General features: G+C 51.4%; 1 protein-coding gene across 3 annotated transcripts in view; it reads left to right on the top strand.

Moving 5' to 3' along the window:
• SRGAP3 (SLIT-ROBO Rho GTPase activating protein 3) overlaps positions 1–20,872 on the top strand; it is a 123,556-nt gene extending 102,684 nt beyond the window's left edge. The window contains exons 12-22 of one of the 3 annotated variants that reach the window (XM_075762506.1): positions 1,884–1,914; positions 2,581–2,641; positions 3,046–3,123; positions 3,867–4,001; positions 7,551–7,656; positions 7,933–8,160; positions 9,609–9,688; positions 12,655–12,835; positions 13,427–13,576; positions 13,944–14,271; positions 16,690–20,872. In XM_075762506.1, coding sequence (XP_075618621.1) covers positions 1,884–1,914; positions 2,581–2,641; positions 3,046–3,123; positions 3,867–4,001; positions 7,551–7,656; positions 7,933–8,160; positions 9,609–9,688; positions 12,655–12,835; positions 13,427–13,576; positions 13,944–14,271; positions 16,690–17,106 — 1,795 coding nt within the window. In that variant the 3' untranslated portion in view covers positions 17,107–20,872. The remainder of the gene's footprint in view (positions 1–1,883; positions 1,915–2,580; positions 2,642–3,045; positions 3,124–3,866; positions 4,002–7,550; positions 7,657–7,932; positions 8,161–9,608; positions 9,689–12,654; positions 12,836–13,426; positions 13,577–13,943; positions 14,272–16,689) is intronic. The other 2 variants (XM_075762505.1, XM_075762507.1) reach the window with 2 other exon arrangements.
• Positions 20,873–21,573: the final 701 nt, after the last annotated feature.

Below are 21,573 nucleotides of genomic sequence, written 5' to 3'. Positions count from 1 at the left end.
GCACTTTGCCTCAGTGACGATTTCTCTCCATAGCTGTCCTCACCCCTCATGCATTCCTTGCGTTACCCGCCCCATCACCGCCTGCGTGCCCCGGGGCGAGGGTGGCAGTGAGGACCCTCACGACTGGTGGCCGTTGGCCGTGCTGGCCGGCTGTGTGGCACGAGATGCTCTTGGCTGAGGGTTGCTGTCGTCCAGCGCCACTTCCACCCATCCTGGGAAGGGAGATGAGACAGCAAGGGCAACGCAGCCCAACACCCTCAAAGGATCAACAGATCCCCCACCTTCCCTTTTTCCACACATTTTTGGTGGTCGTCTTCCCCTGTGGCTGAGGAAGATAAAATGACTCATAAGCTCCAGAAAGTGTCTCCCAGCTGTAAGGACTGGCAGCCTTGAATTGAAATACCGTGCATACGGGTGGCTGCATGGGAGGGTAGACGTGCTATCTTCATCCTTGAACAAAATGTATTAATGATAGCCAGCCCGGCTGGCTCATCTCAGTGCCAGCTGTGATAGGTGGCCAATGCCATCTCGTGCAGCTTGGCACTTGCTGGGAGTCTGGAGGCCCCTTCCCACAGCCCACAGAGGAGCGTTAACCTGCAGGGAGGATGGGCGAGAGCCGTGTTGGTGTGGAGCCGTGAGCCTCTCCCACGGGGGGCTGTCACCTCCGAACGCTCCAGGAGAGGAGGCGCTGCAGCTTGCACGCTGACTGCAATCCACGCCAGTGCCTGGCCAGGACCGTGGGCTTCGCTTCCAGCGTTGGAGCAAAGCGATTCCTAATGGGCTGCTGAGTGGTTTCCTCCAAACCATCAGTGGTAGCGTGTGGCCTTCATAAATGTGGGCCAAAGTATTTTCTTCACTTACGCTGGGGTGACCTCAGATGAACTCAGTTAATACCGGTGCGGTCCCCATCGAAGGGGGCGTTTGGCCCTACTTATCCCAGGAAATTACCCAGAAGGAGAGACTTGAGAAAAGTGAAGAGATGTGGATGTGGGATTTGTCCCAAAGGATATCTCCAGCTATCTAGCTGCTGATCCTCTGAAATCCAGCACTTTGCTATTGCCTGGCTGCTGGAAGGATTTCCAAAGGAAGCGATGCTGCTCTGGTTGCTCAGAGTGTTTAATCCTGCACTGAAGAAAGCTTTAGTGAAAATACTGTAGGAAGCAGTAATGACTAACTGTTGGATTAGGTAAACTAATAGGCATTGTCCAGCTCCCATTTATTCTCTTAGGCTCTTCTAGTGCAACCGTAAGCCTAAGGGCAGTGTTTATAAACAGTGTGCTGTCACAAGTAATGTACAGGCCTGACTGACAAAGTTGGTAATCCCTTTAATACTTGTAATTATTCCTTACTTAAACTGATTTTTAAAAAAGTAATGCTCATTAAAGCCCAGCGTGTTCAGCACTGTGGAGGAGGAATTATCTGCAGCGGAAACCTGTCTGAGCGGAGGGCTGTCCTGTGCCTGCAGAGACTCCCGGGGCATGGTGCTGTGCTGCTGGAGCGGTGCTCGGGGCCACGTGCTGCCCTGGGAGACGCAGGGTCCGGCAGGGCGCGGGGCTGTGGCAGCTACCTGGTGCCTCCGCGGCTCTGCCCGGAGCTTTGCCTGCGCCCGGGCAGGGGCTGGCGTTGGCCTCGGGCTCCTGCGAGGTTCAGAGAGGGAAGAAATCCGAGAGGCTGTTCCTGCAGGTCGCCGAGGCTCGGGTGCAGCGTGCCAGACGGGGTTTGGGAGGAAGGGTGGACAGCCTGAAGGCCTGGGTTGGACCTTGCTAAGCTGCCATTGCATTTGAGCGTTCATGGCCTCCGAAAGAGATGCTTACCTCTAACTGAACTTACCCTTGCTTAATCTTTTCTTTTTTCCCTGCTCTGCTGCTTTTTTGTGTTCTCAGAGGAAGGAGGAATGCGCGAACGAGAAACCAGGTATTTACTGGAGGCCCGTCTACGAGACGGAGTAAATTAACCAGAGAGATGCAACTGTACTCTGCTGGAAAAATCAACCAAAGACCCTAAGGAAAATAAATGCCCACTTAGGCAGTCAGGCACGGCTCACATTCCCCCTTGAGCTCCTTCAGCAGGGGGCCTGGAGAGAAGCAGCTTTGAAACAAAAGCCAAAGCTCATTGCAGGTTCAGATACAGGCAGTTAATTTCATACACTGTGGTGTTTTGGGGTTTTTTTTAGCATCTGTTGACAACGGCTCTTTCTCTAGGTGGAAATGTTGTTGTAAGCTCTGTTACTGGAAGCTTATTTCATCAGACAGGTGTAGCACAAGTTCTATTTCGGCTCAGCATTACACCTTTGAAATGGAATAGCTTTGATCCTGTTGCATCAGTCCCTGTCTCAACCAGATAGTGAGCACCAGTCTTTCACACACCTTGGTGAAAGCTTTTTTAGTGCATCATTTTTGTGCACATAGTATACTCAGCACTTTTTGATGGCTTGACGTAACGCTTCCTTTTCTTCCCTGTCCTCTTACTAAACTAAATCGCACTGATTTTCCAATCTATTTTTGCAATCATTAATGCATTTGCCATGCTTTGTTATTGATAAACCGGTAATTTTTTATTTATTCTTTTCCTTTCATGAAGGATTCAGGACAGGCTATTCCACTTGTAGTAGAAAGCTGCATTCGTTACATCAATTTGTACGGTAAGTTGATTTAGTAATGTCAACAGAAACTTTCTGCAAAGGAAATTAAGTACTTGTAGTTAGCAGTGAAGTGTAATAGAGATGCCCGCAGCCCTTGCTACGTGGGCTCAGGTTATAATTACATGGCACTGACTGTGATGTAGCACTGGACAACTGGCACGTATTCAGGTCTCGTTAGCACTTATTCAGGTGAAACGTGCGTTCAGGCCCCAGGCCAACGGGAGCCCTTTCAGCGCTTTGGTCTGGGGGGCCTTGATTGGAGACTGTGAGCAGAAACACATGGTAGCAGGCTGTCCCCTTCTGGCTCTGCGCCTTCCCGGGTGCATCCACTCCTAGTTTCTGCTGTTCTTTACCAGAAAGTACTGCGTAACAGAAATCTTTTCCAAAACGTCATTCTCTTCCAGGCCTCCAGCAGCAGGGCATTTTCAGAGTCCCCGGCTCCCAGGTGGAAGTCAACGACATCAAGAACTCGTTTGAGAGAGGTGAGTTGCAGGGTGTGCAGCTACAGCTGGGACGCCGTGTCTGAGCAGAGGCCCTTGGTGGGAGCTTGTGTGTGCTGGGTGCGTTGGACTTGGTGTAAAGCCTGTGCTAAAGGCCTTTCTGCTCGAGACACGAGGAGCCTTTATCCCCTTCTAGGAATCTCAGTGTTGTATCTCCAGCAACAGCGGAGAGTCGCTTAGGGAAAGAGTATGAGAAGTAGGGGTGGGTGCAGAGATCTCTTCCACTGTCATTAATTAAGAGCGTGAAAGCCTCAGGTGAGCGCCATACAATAGTTTGTTGGGGATCCATTTTCCTCCTTCCTGCAGCAGTTTGTCAGCATTGCCGTGTTACCTGCTGGCAGTGCTGGTCATGGAGCTGCCAGTGAGTCTGTTGAGAAAACCACATAGAAGATGTAAGGCTGGCAAGACGGGGCAGAGCAATCCTGCTGTCACCGAGTGAAGGCAAAGCTGTGAAAGGGACGGTCTAAACAGGGGTAATGGCCACCACCTTGGTGGCATCGATCCTTGGGCAGCTTCGCAAGGAAAAGGGCTCAGCATGATGCTGTGTAACGGAACCTTATTAAACTCTCCTCTTGTTGGCAAAGTGCATAGCATTACCATTGCGCACACAGGAGGGTTTTCTGAACTGTGGGAAATTTTGGTGTTCCGCTGAGTCAGGAAAACACACTTGCTGTGTTAGTCCAACTTGACAGTAATGCTGGAAATAATAACTCTTCTCTGGGCAGGTGAAGATCCCCTGGCTGATGATCAAAATGAACGTGACATTAATTCAGTGGCTGGAGTCTTGAAGCTGTATTTCCGAGGACTGGAAAACCCCCTCTTTCCTAAGGAAAGGTTTCAAGATTTGATATCTACTATAAGTAAGTATATGTGACAGCTCTTCTCAGAGAATAGGGTGGGACAGGAGAAGCAATAAATAGGGGGCAAGTACACCCAAGTTTTGCAAATAGCAGCTTATGCTGTAAGAAGGGCCATAGGTCTGTAATGGAAGTTGTTAAGAAAAGACACTAAGAGTGCACATTGGCAACACTGGAGGCGAGGGAGAGCTAAAGCATCTTGCTATGCCCCTTTTGGCTCTTTTAAATTCTTCCTAGCATCATGAGGATCACCAGAGTCATCTCCAAGCTCAGGCCAGCAGGCTGCACATGCAGCAAGCCCGTAGAGACATTTGCTGGTCACATGAGGGTCATTAGTTGCGTGAACAGGGTCGGCCGCTGTCTTGCCCGCACAGATCTCTGTGGATAACGACGGTTCCCGTACCTGCCTATCAGTGCCACGCAGCCATGGCTCCTGGGACCCAGAGGGGTTTTGCTGCTTTAGCTCAGTGCCTTCTGCTAAGTGTAGTGAAGGCCAATAACTCTTCGCTGCTTGGAAAGCTTCTCCGACCCTTGAGTCTGCAGACTTGGTTTCAGCCTCGCTCGATCAGCTGTTCTCCAATGTTTGCTGTGTGCATTTCCCGTCCCAAAGAAAACCAGAAAGTGCTTTGGGATGTGAACAGAGGTAGAGGCTGAGGGTTTTTAATCACGAAGGTCTGGGATTGATGTCAGGGAGAGCCTGGTTGCTTCTTGTTCTGTCCTGAATTCTCCTCCCAGCTCCATTTGTTCCTCTGCAACTGAAAAAACTGATACCCCAGCTGGGGTTTATTTCTCTCAGTACCTTGTAGCGATGACATTTAGTTGTTGGCAAGTCGTGGAGATTACTCCCTTGGGGGAAAGGAAGAAGGCAGAATGAATTCAATGTTTCAGAGATGATGGAGGAGTGTGTTGTGCACTTTGGCTGCGGGATGACTTTGTTTTACAGGAGAGGCGTCGGGGTTCTTTGGGGGTTCCAGTGTCTCGGTACGTGTGTAGCTTTGGGGGGGGAGACTGGTGAACGTGTGCTAAAGTTCTTCATTTGGCTTTCACTGCTCAGGGCTCCTTCCCTGCTCCTTAATCTTAATGTGCATAACTGCTAGAGATTTAGTGGTGTCCAGACAGACAGATGATATCTAGAGGGGAATGACGCAGGGATGGGCTCGTTCCAGAAGGAGAAGAATGTGGATTTATTTTTCAAGAATGGTTGTTTTCTATAGTTGCTTTAGGAAATTCACTGCTGCCTTTCAGTTCTGATGCGTAAAACAGTGCAGTGCACCTGTAACACAGCAGACAAAGGAAGCTGTTTCCGCACCAGTTTCGTGCCCTTGACAGGGATTTTCAGCCTGGCTGGCAGTGCTCGCTCCGGCTGCCGTCCCCGGGGGGCTGGCAGCAGGCAGAGCAGGCAGCGCGGGTGGGCGCAGCCCACAGGGAAGGGGACGCGTCCCTTGGGTGCCAGGGGATGTGCTGTGTGCTTGCAGATAGGCTTGTGCTTTGTGCCCATCTCTAATTAATGCCAATTTGCACAATTTATTAAGCTTTTGGAAGCTTTTTGTGGCAAACATAATCTGTTAATTTTCTAGTACTCTCTTCTCTCTTTTTTTTCTCATTTTAGCAAGAATCTTCCTTTACCTCATCTTTCCTTCCCTTTCCTGCTGCTGTTGCTACCTTTCAATTAAGGATAGATTTTAAATGAATTAAAGTGCCTTGTTCCCATTAAAAATCTGACCTTAAATGCATCTGACTTTCTGCCACATAAATATAAGCTGTGTAATAGGTGTCCTAACCTAAACAGATTGAAGAAACCTTCCTTTGAGAACCGCCACTCAGTAAAATGCCACCCTTGCTGCAGGATGCTCTGTCTCATTTTGCAATTACGGCGGAAAGGTTAAACGCAGCTGAGCAGTTTGGGCTCTCCACTGCAGTGCCTCACAAAGCCACCTTCATTTCCCTTGGCTCCTGGTGAGGTATTCTGAGCCAGTTTTTTGCGGCAGGTGCTGCAGCGCACGTCACAGGGCCTCCTCGTGCCCCTGGAAGCTGCAGAGCCGCATCGTTCCCTGCCGATGTGACGGGGAGGCCAGGCTTGCTGGGGGCAGATGGACGGCTGGCTTTGCCTTTTGCTCATGGGGGACAGGGAGTTCTCAAATGCGCATGAGAAATAGATGGATAGAAAAGGCACTTTGTTTGCAAGGGTTCATTCAGGGGTGTGCCTGTATTGTCAAGTGATTGATGATTAGTCCATGAATTCATCTGAATTACAGCCAGTTGAAACATTTTGCTAAGTGAAAAAGGCAAGTGTTGCAAGACAACTGGTTCCTCTGGGTTTTAGAACAGATATCTGTTGTTGTAGGGTTTTATCTAGTTTTTATTTATTTGGTGTTTTTTTAAAACATCCTCTTAAGTACGTAAAACCAAACTGAGGAAGCAGTAACAGGGGATAAATACATTCCTCAAAAGGAAAAATTTCCAAAATGAAATATTATAAAGATTTCCATCTTTATACTGAAGCCAAATTTTGCTCAGAATTTTGAACAAATGGCAGCCCAGCTACATGTCGTCAGTGGATTTTATTATGATTAGCAAGTGTCAGAGTTTGAGCCAGCATAGTAAAGTAAGCATCTCTTCCATGCATCTGAGGCTGACTGCTCTCAGGAAAGCTTTGGTGCTCTTTGTCTGCTTTCTGTAAAATAAAAGCCACAGGATTAACTATCTCCATAATGCATTGAGCAGATACTAGCTTAAAAACCCAGAAGCCTTGGGGGCGGGACGTGGCACAGCTGCTGCAGGAGCAGCGCTGAGCCCCCCGGCTCGGGTCGGTGCTGGAGCGGGTTGGTGCCCCCCTGTCTCGGGGCTTCTGCAGCTCTGCGGGTGAGGCGGCTGCTCCGCAGGGGCTTCAGCCCCCTCTTGCTGCAGGAGGGCGGGGGGCAGCGCGGGGTCCCCAGGGTGGGTGAGCTGGCACGGAAGGCAGGATGGCTCTGTCACCCTCCTTCCCGCACAACGGAGCTAGTTTCTGGTGGCAGCTGTGGGTGTTTTTTGTGCTGCCATGGAGAGAAGTGAATCTTAAAGTGCTGACTCAGGACCGGTTCAGACTAAATTCCCATTAGCACCAGTGGGAGACTGGAGCAGAAGGGCTGAGGAGGACCTGATGGTTAACCTGTAAGAGTAACGTGAATAAAAACCTCATTTAAAAATCTGCACTAGAAAACCAAGCAGTGCTCCATTTTCCAGTGCCAGATTGACTAAAGCTTTTGAGAAATAGAGTAGTTGTTGAGGAATGAACTAAATAATGCATAAACAGTTATTTTAAAAATAAAACCATGGAAATGTCTTTATTTGCTGTTTACACTGTATCTGAACATATGTATGCATTCACCCGTGGAAGAGCACTGTGCCCAATTCTCTGCTTGCACCTTAGAGCCAAACCAGTTGATCAAATCTGGAAACGGGCTGTTGTTTTCCTTGCTTAGCAGACTGCTAGATCTAGAACAAGTCCCTCTGGTGCCGTGTTGTCTGGTCCTGAGAAGGTTTAAAGATCTGCTTTCTATCCATGTGTTCCAGAAATTGAGAACCCCACCGAGAGAGTGCACCAGATCCAGCAAATCATCGTCACTCTGCCTCGGGCTGTCATCGTCGTCATGAGATACCTTTTTGCTTTCCTTAATCAGTGAGTCTTTTTTTTTTTTAATTCTTTCACTGAGTTTCTCCTTGACCTCCTTTTTTCCAGGGTTTCCCTGTCTCTGTGGCATGAGTCCTTTTTGATATTGCCATGGAGAATTGTGTTTTGCTCCTTCCTCAGCCTTGCCTAGCCATGGCTGTGTGTTCAGGGAAGGTGTACAGCTCACATCGCTGCTTTTTTGGGCGACGGGGGTTTGTTGTGGGAGACTGTTGTGAGCAAACGGGGAAAGTCGACACCGCATCTCCCTAACACTTGTGCTTGCAGCTTGTCGCAGTACAGCGATGAGAACATGATGGATCCCTACAACCTGGCCATCTGCTTCGGGCCCACTCTGATGCACATTCCAGATGGGCAGGATCCGGTGTCCTGCCAAGCCCATGTCAATGAGGTCATCAAAACCATCATCATTAACCACGAGGGCATCTTCCCCAGCCACAGAGAGCTGGAAGGACCTGTCTACGAGAAGTGCATGACTGGAGGGGAAGAGTACTGGTAAGGAGCAGGGACAGGACTTCATTGTTTGCAGAACTTCAAGCCAGATCCCCTCGTTAGGGTTGTCCTCTGGCACTCTGAAGAGTTGAACCTGTGACAAAATGCAGAGCTTTGGCTTGATTCCTGGTAGACAGAGAATTGACTCCAGCTCCCACGAGTGTAGGAGAAGGGCTGTGGGGAGCAGATCCCCGAGAGGGAGGGTGTGAGGAGAGCTTGGGGGAGGTTCAGGCTTAATGTTCGGGGCAGCCGGGCCTAGGCTGAGCACAGTGCTGGGGTGAATTTGCGCCTGTGCAGAAGGGGCATGCCTTTTTACATTTATTCCTGTTAAACGTTATGAAGTAGGTGTGCAAGTGATATGTATTTGATATGCTTGTGCTGGTTTACGCTGGTTAAGACTCTTACTCTGTACCTGGCTGTCTGCGTCGTTCTTGGTTATAAATGCCTTCATAAAACGAGGAGGATTTTGCACACCTAACCAATTAGTCTCCACTTACATACATCAGTTTTGCTTCGGATTTTAGCCTTGCCAGACCAAGCATTTCTCTCTGACTCAGCATTATACACCTCAGTAACAACTTCAGGAGAAACTTTGTTCCAGAATGAATGTTGATATTTATGAAAATTATTTTACCTGCAGATTCACAGAAGTGTGTTCAGAGTGAAACAGAATTTTAGATCAATTCTAACCAAACTCCTCCTGGGCTGGAATTTTTGAGTAGAGTCCCATAGTTCCATCATAATTTGCTAGTTGGATGAACTCCATGAGGCCAAAGTTAACCTGAACCTTCCAGTTCCTTTTGTTTGGTCAGTGTTAGAAGACAGATGAGTTTGCGTTAGCCATGGATGGGATCAGCCGTGTGCAATTGCATCACATCGCATCTTTCTGGTGCACAATTCACCCTACTTGGTATACCCAGGATAGGAAAACTCCGTAAACAAACACTGACATTGGCAGAGTAAGTGATGTTACGCATTTGTCTGGAGAATACTGGAATTCTAAACCGACGTTCAGATCTGAGTTTTAACAAACCAGGATTTATAACAGACTTGAACTGATTTGTGTGCAAGTTTTACACATTTCTGAGACCTAATCTTGCCTGACACTGATCACCTGCCACCACCCTGACTGATGCTAAAATTCATTGTGAATGAGTGGAACGTTTTAACTTGGTATCCGTTTATATTTGTTTTGCCAAATATGAGTAAGATACACGAGCGCCAGAATGTGACGTTCTGGGCCTGAAGATCATTGGTGCGAGTGTCTGCTCTTCTCAAAGCAAGTTCAGAGAACTTGATTTAAAATTACCATCTCAGTTCTGTAAAAACTAAAACCATAACTCTTTCAAGTGTCAGTGGGGCCAGAATTTCCCTCAAGAACATACTTTTGCTCAGTGCCTTGGGAACAGAATCTCTTTCTTTCTTTTAAAGTGTGGTGTATTTTATTTCAGTGACAGCCCGCACAGCGAGCCAGGCACCATCGATGAAGTTGACCATGACAACGGCACGGAGCCACACACCAGCGATGACGGTGAGCGCAGACGTGAGCAGACGAAAATCGGGTCTGTGTTAGAAGAGCCGTGCACGCAGGAAAGCAGTGTGCCCTTCACTCCTCATCAGATATGGGGCTGGACTAGTGTCTGGCACTTTCGTGGGGGACGATGTTTTTCTGTGCTTAGCAATGAATATGCGTATTAATGAATGCTGTGTATAGGTTTTCATCATAGGATGTGCCTGCACCTTTGCAGTGGTCTGACTCCATGGCAGGATAGAGGGGTTGGTTTTTTGGAGCTCTTCTGTGAGAGTCCATTAATCCCACATGCGATTTTCTTTTTCCCTTCTCCTTGTCATCTGTGCTTCTGTGCAGCCGTGCGACGGTGAGGATGCGCTCTGTGAAATGGCTCACGAGAACAGGAGGGGAGATGGGAGGCTGACATGGGGGGACCAGCTCTGTTTGCTGTGGGCCCTTGGATACGTTGGGGGGAAAGCAGTGACCGTCGGTGGCCACATCGGGGGCCCTCTGCAGTGAGGGGGTCTTCCAGCTCATTTCATTAGGCTGTGCATCATCCACTGCCCAGCAGCCATCTCCTTGGCAGAAACTAAATGCCTCTGTGTTCAAGCAAGCTGCAGCCTGCTTTTCCCCGCAGCTAGTTCTGTTTCCTTGGTTGACAAAGTACCCGCCTGCTCATTTTTGCTCGTGTCAGGCCCGTGGAGCTGCCTGGCTTCGGAGGGCGAAGCAGGACGTGTTGTGAGCCAGGACCGTGCGGACGGGTGCAGCCGGGTGTGAATCCCGTGCAATGGGGTGTGTCATCAGTGTTTCATAACCCTCTGGAGGAGGCTCAGGTCCAGCTTTCCATGAGCGTGTGTCTGCCTGCCCTTCTCTGCAAACCAGCTCACAGTTTCACGTACACGCTCTCAGTAGAGGCTCTGAGGCTCACAAAGGTGAGCGTGGAAACGGGGCTGGCAGAGCTGGGCAAGAAGCACGTTCACTCCAGGGCGCAGTACCGAAGCAGGAGGAAGCGCTGTGCTCCCCACGGCCCGGAGGCACCGGCAGCTCAGCCCGGGGCGGGTGCGGGAGACCCCACTGGCACTGCTGGGGGGCTGTGAGCGTGCAACCTGCCACAACCCGCCTAATGGCAGGACTATGCTGTGTGGAAGGGCACTGGGCAGCTGAATGCCTCAGCTTTCCTGATGGCCGCTGTTTCCTCGGATGCGTCCTGCCTGACAGAACGCCACTGCCTTCTGAGGAGAGCTCGCCTGGCTGGTGGGCACCACGGGGAGGAGGGGAAGGGCACAGCTGGGCCGGACAGCTCAGGACCTGCTTTCGGCTACAAACAGGAGCCGACAGGACTGGAAGATGAAGGAGAGCAAGCTGCCATTTAGCTAATTTTATGCTTGGGTGGTCACATTAATAGCTGTGATTGGAGTTTCTGGGTGATTAACTGTGGTGCAAGTGTAGAGGAGAGGAGCAGCTTTATTTTGTGAATTTACATATTCCTTATTCCCCTCTCCCTCACGCCGTGCACCCTCCCTGCTGGGAAACTCGATATTTTATCAGGGCTGTGAAACCCTCTGGGTAGCCTCCCCCAGTGCAATCCCCGTTGACCCTGCGGTAGGATCTCAAACACCCTGCCGCTCGTTTTGGTGCAGATGTGTATTTTAAGCTGGGGAAAACCAGTTCTGCTGAAGTGACCTGTCCCGTCCCACATGAGGCGAGAAAGGGGGCAGGGCTCTGATTCAGCATCTCCCTCATCTTCCTCCGGAGTCTCCTCCTCTGTGTGGATTTTGTCCCCGAGCAGAGCAATGGGTCACATCCTGATGTCTGCTGATGCCAAGCCTGCGGTTAGTGATGAGGCAGACAGAGCAGAGCAAGTTTCCATGTTTTAATGAAAACGTGACAGATCTAGAGGAACTGGGTGCACTCGCCCTGTTTAGCTTTGTCATCGCTCGTCTGCCCGTCTCCAGGTGGGGTTTAAAATGATCGGGTGTTTCAAATAATCAAGGTACGTTAACTGCTGGCTGGCTCCAACAGTGGCCAGAGGTGGTTGAGTGGTGGCAGCCTGCTTTTTCACCCCAGTCTTGGAGTGAGGTGAGGTGGAGTGCAGTTTGCTCCTGCCAGCGTGGAGAGAAATGCTGTTGCTGGCTTGCAATCGCTGCAGCGCTTCCTCTGGGATTCAGTGCTCCCAGCTGGGAACAGACTTGCAGAAGAGCTGGGCTCCTCCATGCGCTCCTCAGTGTCAGCCAGGCTCCCCTTTGGGTGCACCAGCCGCTCGCGCTGTCGTGCCCTTGGCCAGGGGCTCAAAGGCTCCTGGTGTGCTCCCGACCGCCCAAAGAGAAGTCCTTCCTCAGCCCTCTTGAATTTCAGGCCCTGAGCTCCCAATTTGTGAATCCCTGGTGTTTGGTAGAGCTTAAATTAGAAAAAGCAGAGAAGTGGGGAGATTGAGTGCTGGAAGGTCTGCAGATATGGGGGGGTGATGTAAGCAGCTGCCTGCCCAGGGCTGCTAGCATCGTTTCTATGGGGATCCCCAAAGGGGGTTCATTACTCATCAATAATTCAGGCCAAACTGTCTCCAGGATAAGGAAAGGAAGGGAAGGGAAGTGGGACTTTGATCACAGTATCTGACACAGCTTAACAAGATCCCAGTCTGGAGGATAATGGGGTTCTGTAACCGAAGAAATCACTTATGGGTAGAAAATGGGAGTGTAGGTGCCGATGCCATATGCACACGGGGAAATTTCAACTACTCCCCATCTGGCTTGTAGCTTTTTGTAATTACTGGTAGTTTGTGAGTCTGAGAGAGATTCCAGGAAGGCTGGAAGAACAAAAAGAATTGATCAGTCTGAAAGTAAGATGGTTCGTACTCGGTGTAAGATGCTCTGGGGAAGCTGGGGCAGCAGCATTACTGTGTTCTGGTGAGATGTCTCTTTCTAGCGTTTATTGTGCCCTTGTGACTGTTGAACTAAGCTTTTCTCTGTCTGTGCTTCTCTCCTTTGCAGAAGTGGAGCAGATTGAAGCCATAGCAAAGTTTGACTACATTGGACGATCTCCACGAGAGCTCTCCTTTAAGAAAGGGGCCTCGCTCCTCCTGTACCATCGGGCATCAGAAGACTGGTGGGAAGGGAGACATAATGGTGTGGATGGCCTCATACCCCACCAGTACATTGTGGTGCAGGACATGTGAGTAAAGTGGTGTGTGTTGATCCGGGATGTTAAAAATCACATCATTACATGAGGTTCATCTTTAGCCACCTAAAATAGGTGGCCAGATTTTCCCTGATTTAATGACTTTGGTGAGAAATCTGGACCTGTTCACATCTGCCTCTCCATGTATTGGCTCAGATGGTTTCTTGTTCAAGCTGATAAAGCCAAGCACTAAATACTGTACTTCAGGGTGCCCAAACCCCATCTATCATTGACTCCTCAAAGTGGTGTGACCCAGGCTTAATATTGGCCTCGTCCCCTCTGTTTGCTGACCTGGCATTGTTCGGTGCCCGCCTGGCCTGGAGGCAGGTCCTGGGTCCTTCGCAGATGCTATTTCTGATACAAGTACCATGGCCGGATTCATTAAAATGGCAAGTACAGCGCAGGGGGATATGGTGACGCTTTTTCCAAGCCCCAGGTACTGTCTGAAGTGGTGGCCTTGGTCCAGCCTTCTGTTAACAATGTCTGGAGCTGCTGGAGTGGGGATGTCCAGACCCGCGTTGTGGCTGGGCCCTAGCCTCTCTGCTGGGGCACAGCCCTCTTACTGACGGGGTCTCCTTTTCCTAGGGATGATGCATTCTCTGACAGCCTGAGTCAGAAGGCGGACAGCGAGGCAAGCAGCGGACCGCTGCTGGACGATAAAGCCTCCTCCAAGAACGACATCCAGTCTCCGACGGATCACATTGTGGACTATGGCTTTGGAGGAGTAATGGGCCGGTAGGGAAACTCTCATTTTCCTGTGAGCACAGAGGTGGTCGTGTCACGTGTGGGGAGAGTCAGTGTGTGGTGCAGGGCAAGACAGAAGGGAAGGCTCCAGTGAGCACTGCAGAATAATGTGAGCATGGAGGGGGTTTTCACATGCGTTGCTAATGTAGATCTTAACACGTAAAGAAGGTACAATGCTGTCCCTTTCTTGGCACTGGCTAAAATGTCTGTCTTCCCTCTTGCCTTAGTCTTCTGGAGCTGAAAGGCTCGAGTTTGGTTTGATCCGAACTCGCAGAGCTGAGCAATTGTCTTACAGCATGCAACCAGATGCTTTCGATCTGACGGACGGTGACCTAGTCTTGTGATGGATTCTTTGCAGAGTGAGATTGAGGTCTGACGGTGCAGCTATCCCTCGCCGTCGAAGCGGGGGGGACACCCACAGCCCACCCCGAGGGATGGGTCCTGGCATAGACACTCCTCCTCGAGCAGCGGCCTGCCCTAGCAGCCCCCACAAAATACCTCTTAACAGGGGCAGGATTGAGAGTCCTGAAAAGCGCAGAATGGCGACATTCGGCAGTGCAGGCAGCATCAATTTCCCAGACAGAAAGGCCTTGTCTGATGGCCACCCGCTGAGATCGACCTGTGGATCGACTAGACACAGTAGTCTCGGAGATCAGAAATCTCTAGAAGCAGAAGCGCTTGCTGAGGTAAGAGGGTTGTGAAGTGGCTCTCGGTCCCCAGGGATCAAGAGGCTAAAATAAAAGTCACTGGGGTAGCGCTGCAGAGCCCCTTCCATCGCCACACGCTTCAGAATTACAGTGCTGTTGTAGCTGCGACAGTTTAAAGATAAAAATGAGCAGCCAACAGCTTCCCTGCTTTTCCAACTGTATTGGTTGGTCCAATAAAAGCTACTGCCTCCTTCCATAAACCTTCTTTCACTGAAACAGTAGACAGAAGCGTTCGATCCACCACCGAAATGCGCTGGCAGCTCTTAGCTCCCGCAGGGAGGGAAGCGCGTTATCTTTATCTGATGCTCTGTAAGGAGCTTAGGAGGAGAAAACTGGATTTGCCAAATCAGAATTTGACTGATGCTCAGTGTTGGGAGAAAAGTGCTTCAGGTTTGTTACAGGCTGTTGTAGCTAGGACCTGCAGCCATGCAACATCGTCAGCATCACACTAGGCCATTGGTTCCACAGTGCTCGTTAAATTCATGTTGCGTCCAGCATAGCCTGCAGGTCTCCTCTCCCTACTGCTGGCAGGAGGCCCCCAGCCAGGTGTCTGTCAGGTTATACCAAACCTCTTAACATCTCGGAGAACGCTCCCTTCGTGGAGCACGCTGTGGAATTCTCCAGCCTCTTGGGGACCACCTAGTTCAAGCACAGTCCCCGCAGATCTGTCTGAACGGCCGCAGGTCGGGCTGTTTTGGGGCCTGGGGGCCAGGAGCGCCATGGATGGGCTGTTCACCGTCCCCTATTTCAGCAGTTTCCAGGCAGTTTGCTTCGTGCCACCTCTGGTGGGAGCAGCAGCTATGGGACGGTTGGTGATGCCCCTGCAGAGGGGTGCAGCTGCTGGGGAGCCCGCTGCCCACCGCCTGGCAGAAGCTCGTGTGCCGCAGGGTTCGGCAGGCTGTTGTATGTCGAATCAGCTGCTTGCAGGGGGATAATGAATGATGATTGCAGAAAGGAGGAACTCTCACTGTCCTGTTTGCTTTTCCACCAGCCACGCTCCTTGTTCTCTTGCTCTGCAGCACGCTACCCAGCTTCTCTGTCCATCAAGAGCTTGTGTTTGGTGTGATCAGTTTACGAAGTCATAGCGCAGCGTGTGCCCTGAGCGACATCTCGAGCCGGGGCACCGCGTCCGCCTTGGGCCGGGACAGCAGCACGCACCACGTCCCCGGGCTCGGCTGATGGGCAGCAGCGTGGCACCCCGCAGCGGTGCCCGGGGCCGCGTTCCCCAGGGGCAGTGCAGGGCCCTGGGCTCCAGGAGCCTCCGGAGGGACAGGTCGATGCTGAGGATGGAGCACAACATGCACGGTTTTCTTGGCTTTTGGGTTGTTTTTTAAACCTTGGAAAAGATTCTCACTCAGCTGATGTAAATAAATACTTACCTTGAAGTCCGTCGGACTGTTGGACTTGGTAGTCCTGAGGCTTAGCTCTGGGAGAATATTTTCACTCATTATCTGAACAGCTTAACAGAATTAATTGGAGCTAACTTGATAATTATTTCCCTTCTGCTGATCCTCTGAACATTATCTGGGGCCCACTGAGCATTTTGCACGCATTATAAAATCATACACCAGGACAGTGAGGAGAGTTAACTAGAGCCACTTTTGAAATGATTGGTTCAGTTCCCTCAAATCACTTTTCAGACAGTCTCTTTCTGAGGTAGTGCCCTTAATTCAGTTAAGGCGGATTTAAGTGACGCCAAACTAGGGCCTCCCTATTTCTGAACGAGACAGTGAGCACTACAGTTGTAAGCAGGTTGGCTAACTTCCTTTAAATGGCCACTTCTGTTTGAGCTGGGTTCACCTTCCGGAGGCTCTCCTTGGACGGACCCATGGAGGCCGTGCGACCCGGGGCGGGCGGACAGTGAGGGGCTGGGGCCGGTCCCACCTCGGCCGCCTCCCTGCGCAGGGAGAGCCCTGGTCACTGCCTCTGTCATTTATGGCGAGCTGCCATCGTGCTGCTCCCTCCGAATATGTCCCTGTGCGTTTCTGTCCCCACAGGTGCCATTGCCCTGTAGGCAGGGGACAGCAGAGGTCCCGTACCTCCAGGCAGCTGCTTTTGGGAAGAACCAGCCTGGGGGAGGGTCCAGAGGTGCCCTGTCTCGTTGGAGATGTGGGCAGGCTGGTGTTCGCCCCATTGCCCATGGCACTCAGGGTTTGCTGCCTTTGGAGCTGGCAACCAAACTCCTGCTGAGTTGGGAGGTGCGGGGTGCCTTTGTGCGGCCAGAGTTTGGGCTTTGTATCTTCTCCTAAAGCTCTTGCTTTGCCTCGAGGCCCCATCTTAGATCAGACACCCCCCCAACACCCAAACCCGTGCCAGGGTGGGGGGCAGGTGGGGTGCAGGAGAGCGGGGCGATGCTGTGGCACAGTGCTGACGTCCCTTTGTCGGTGGTGTTCACAGGACATTGAGAAGACCATGAGCACGGCGCTGAACGAGCTGCGGGAGCTGGAGAGGCAGAACACGGCCAAGCAGGCCCCCGACGTAGTCCTGGACACACTGGAGCCCATGAAGAACCCCCCGATGGGTGCTGCCAACTCGGAGCCCGCCAGCCCCCTCCACACCATCCTGATCCGGGACCCGGACGCTGCCATGCGCCGCAGCAGCAGCTCCACCACGGAGATGATGACCACCTTCAAGCCGGCCCTGTCAGCCCGGCTGGCCGGGGCTCAGCTGCGGCCCCCGCCGATGCGGCCGGTGCGGCCGGTGGTGCAGCACCGCTCCAGCAGCAGCAGCAGCTCGGGGGTGGGCAGCCCCGCCGTCACCCCCACTGAGAAGCTCTTCCCCAGCAGCTCGGCGGATAAATCGGGCACCATGTAGGCTGGGACTGCGGCAGGAGAGCCAGCGCCTGGACGGCGGGAGTGGGGCCGGCAGCTTGGCAAAGCCTTGCTCGGCCAAGGGAAGGCACAACCGCGCTCAAGAGGAAACTCTCCAAAAGGGGAACAAATGCGTAGTCTAGGCCTGATGGTTGATTGTACATACGTGTGTGTGTGTATGTACGTGTGTGTGCACACACACCCCCATCCATGCAGAAACACTTCCCAAGCTTGCAGTCCTACGGCAGGAGGAGACGGCGGGTCTACGTGTTGGCACTGGAGAATACACACTATATCTAGAAGTATATATTAAAAAAAAAAAGTGTACAGAATTCGATGACTTTTTTAAAAAGTAGATTTACCTCAGAAACTGGCTCTGAAATGTCCTCTCTAGAGATGTTGGGTTGATTTGGGTTTTTTTCCAGGCTATCTGTGTGCGTGTGTGTGCGTGGAGGTATGTAGCAGCTGTGCATCGAGCAATACAAGGCCAACCCTGGAATTTGTTTTCTGCATCTCTAGGCATTTACAAAATAAGGGGGGTGGGGTAGATCCGGTGGGGTTTGTTCACTGCTGCCCTATGGAGAAGAGCTGAGATTCACCACTGACAGTGTGTCAGGCCGGCCGGAGAGTCTTTTCAAGCTGAATCCCGAGATGCCTTGGCGTGCGCCGTGACGCCCTGGAGGAGCAGGGCCAGGCAGCAAGGCGAGCTCCGTCGGCTTCTGGCAGCGAGGAGGACGTGGCTGCTGCACCAGCGCTGCCCTGCCTGCACCGCGAGGTCCACACAACTGATTTCCCTGGATTTCAGAACGAACAAGGACTAGTGACAAACCCGTGGTAAAGCATAAATAGAATAACTTACACAGTTTTGAGATGCTTCATTCCCCTTTTCCCACACATTTCTTTTTCTTTTTCTTTTCAAAAAAACACCTAATGGTGTCTCGACAGATGGGACTAAACAGGCGAGGAGGCTTGGGTACAACAGCGTTCCTTTATTTGAAGTTGCACAGCAGTACATGAGGGTCTTGATTCAGATTGCATCTTCTTGCATGAAAAGCATGAGCCATATTTGACCATATCAGATGCGGAACCCATCTGATGGGGTGATATTTTGCACTTTCTGTACTGTACTATATAATACAACAGTTTGAGTTTATGCAAAAGAACCTACGTTTTGTTTTTCCTCTGAACATTTAACCCAGAGAAAAAATACGCAGAAAGAGCAGGGGATTGCATGGTACTTTGTCTGATAATCAAGTCTCTTCTGTGATCGCTGAATTCAAGACACTCTGTGCTTCTCCTGCAGTTTTTTTTTTCTTGTACAGTTTTCCATGCAGTGACCCGTGCTTTAATTTGGTCACTTCCACATGATCACGTACAACCCCAGCGTGAAACGGGCCATGGTGAGTCTCAGCTGCGTAGAAAAGCCGCACTAATGGCTCCTAAATGTTCATCCTTTCTTCCCGCTCGCTCTGATTTCTGCTGTTCTGTCTGTGCCTGGGCAGGGAAGCCAGCCAGCCCTCCTGCCTCGCCCAGTGGTCACCAGCCCCTGCCTGGGGCTTTGGGGTTTTTTTTGTTTCCCCCCCTTCATCTTCCTCTTCCCTCCAGCACCGCTGCGGCCCCCAGCTCGCCCCTGGCCGGAGGAGCAGCCTGACTTCAGAAGGCAGCGGAGGTGCCGGCTGGGGCGGCTGAACCCCCTCTCCTGCCGCAGCCCGCTCGTCCCCGTGCGTGTGCGAGGCAGCGCGTACCTCCACGCCGGGGTTTGTTCCCGTGCCTGGTGCACGAGCATGTGTCCCTTCCGCACCCCACTCCGCCTCTGCCGGTCTGTGTATATATCGCTGTACTTGCTTAAATGCTGGAAAATAACTGTTAACATGTAAACTGTACAAAAATAGGCTAAGATTAGATGAAAGCCAATGCCACTCACCGAATCTTTGCACTTAGTAGGTAGCTCAATGTAAAAATAAACCCCAATAATAATAATAAAAAAAAGAAATAAAAAAGCCGCAAAGCTAACCTTTCAGTGTACAGTGGGGGAGAAGTACTGTATGTAGTGATTCTGTCATTGTTCCTCCGTATAATGCTGTAAGGGGAAGTGGTGTTTACGTACTTGTCTATTAACATTGTTGACATTTGTAATTACCACAATTAGTTCATATTGATGTTTATTTTTCTTCATAATTTCCCCCCCTTTCCTAACTTAGGCTAACCCTGAGGTCAGTGCCTCTGTCGGTACGGGCAGCAGATGTTCAAACAGTCTGTCGGTCTGGTCTAGTAATGAACCAGCAAATGTGCTTTTCGGGGAGGGAAGCAGCCCATTTGGCACGAGAGCTGTCTATTCGTTGCCAGTAATTATTATTTTTTTTCCATTTAGTTCCTGGAGAACATTCACTTTGCCAGTCTTCTGGTTTTTTTTATATACTTTCAAAGATGATTTGATAGCAAAACCATGTTTATTAGGGTGGGGTTTTTTTTCTCCCTTCTTACTTTTGAAGATACGGTACAAGTTCCAGTGTCTTTCTATTAAATTATTGCCTTTTGTTTTCCTTTGTTTTGTTGTGAGTTTTTAATGCAATTGGGTTTTTTTTATCTTTAAGTGCCTTTTTGAGCACCAGAACAAATGCTTGGAGTTAACGTCCTAGGAGCTGTACCCATCATGGTTTCCTTTGTACAGTTGCGTTGTGCTGGGGGTGATTGCTTTTAAAGTCCTTTTTCTTCTTTTTTCTATTTTTTTTTTTAAAGAAAAGAAAACAGAGACATTTTGTTGAAGAATAAACTACCCCTTTTTAATACGGTATTCAAATTGTAGTTTTAACTACTGTAAATTTAAGGGAAGAAATGTATTTTTCTGTAAGCTAACTTGGCACAAAATTGAAACACGTGCATTGTAGGAGTGTCGTAACTGGAACCTGCTCGTGTTTCACGAGTGACTCTACCCTGACCCTCGATACCTCTCCAGAGGCATGAAGACTGTAGGCTTCAGAGAGCTCGCAGAGCTTTCACTGTGAAAACCGGTGGTCGAGTCGCGGGGGCGGGCGGGCGGTGGGAGCGCTCTCCCCGAGGCGCCGCAGGGACTGGCGCGACCAAGAGCAGGCGTCTTCCCGGAGCAGCTGCTTCTCTGCCGTGCAGAGCGAGGGCCGACCTCCGGCTCCCGCAGACCCCGCCGGGTCCCCATGGACCTGCCCCATCCTGCCCCATCCCGTCCGGTCCTGCGGTGCTGTGGCTGCCTCGGGGAGGGGCAGCTTGGCGCTCGCCCACCCTCCCGGGGCTTGGCATCGCCTCCGATGGTGCTGACCTGAAAGCAGTGGCACCCGCGCCAATCTCTTCTCTGTACAGACTCTTCAGCATCGCGTGCAAGTGTGTTGGTCCCCGGGGCGGTGATGACAGTGCACTTTCGTCCTGAGGCTGAAGTACCCCTGGTAGGTCATTTTTGTAAACCCTGGACTGTGTTATTTCACTAGCAGTGTTGTGGTTTTCACGGTGCGGCAGTAGGTGTCCCGCGCCTGATCTGCTTCCGAGCGGCTGGGCTGCGTGGTCTGGCGGGGACGGGTTTGGTTACGCCGGGAAGCCGTAGGAAACCGCGGGCTGGCTGCCCTTTGTAACGGTCGTCCTCCTCCTCTGGTGTTGTCTCTGTAACGTATGGTGAGATGCCGTTCAGCTAGAGTGTCTGAGTGGGTCCTCTGTCATGTATGCTGATGATGCCATGTAGATGAAGCCACTGGTTGAGTGTGGACTCATCCTGTTGAATAAAACTGCTTAACTTTTCTCAAAAACGCCGGTGTGCTTTCAGAATATTTGCTGCCTCTGGGAGCCGTGTGGGCCGGCACCCCTGCCTGCACCCCTGCCTGCACCAGCGACTTCCCCATCCCTCGTCTCCCGCAGCCCCGGTCAGAGGTGGTGGCCAGGGTGCTCGGCCAGAGCCGCCGTGCAGCAGCTCCGCAGCACCTTCCCGTGCCGTTGGCCGCGTCTCCTGGCTGCAGCTCCCCCGTAACCGTGAGCCTGGCACACGGTTGCTCACCACGGCTGACCTCGTGTCTTCTGCTGTGTTTGTTTAGATGAACTGCTGAGAGTACAGATGGGCTCTTTCCTCTCAGCCCTGGGCACATGGTGAAAATACGCAGGGAAGAGAGATGTAGGCCACTAAAAACATGGCTCCCTGGCCCAGCAGCTTCTGTGCCCCCGTCCTCTGCCCACGGCTGTTACCAACAAACATCTGCCCCCTCCCTGCAAACACCCGCTGTCAGCGGCCGAGCAGCCAGAGCTGCTTCCCCTGCTCCATGGCAGACTCGCTGGAAAACCGAATCCAAGTGTCCCCCCCCCGCCAGGCCCCTGTGTGGGATCCCCCAGCCCTGCCACGGAGGACGTGTCGCGCTCGGCTCCAGGAAGGGGATGCGTGCCTGCAATGCACAAGTGATGTCAGACAAAAGCAGATGCCAAAATGAGCTTAAACCAAAGATGATTTAGTGCTCGCTCT

The sequence above is a fragment of the Balearica regulorum genome, chromosome 10 (assembly GCF_011004875.1).
Source record: "Balearica regulorum gibbericeps isolate bBalReg1 chromosome 10, bBalReg1.pri, whole genome shotgun sequence".
NCBI lineage: Eukaryota > Metazoa > Chordata > Aves > Gruiformes > Gruidae > Balearica > Balearica regulorum.
This window is presented reverse-complemented; position numbering and strand designations above follow the sequence as displayed.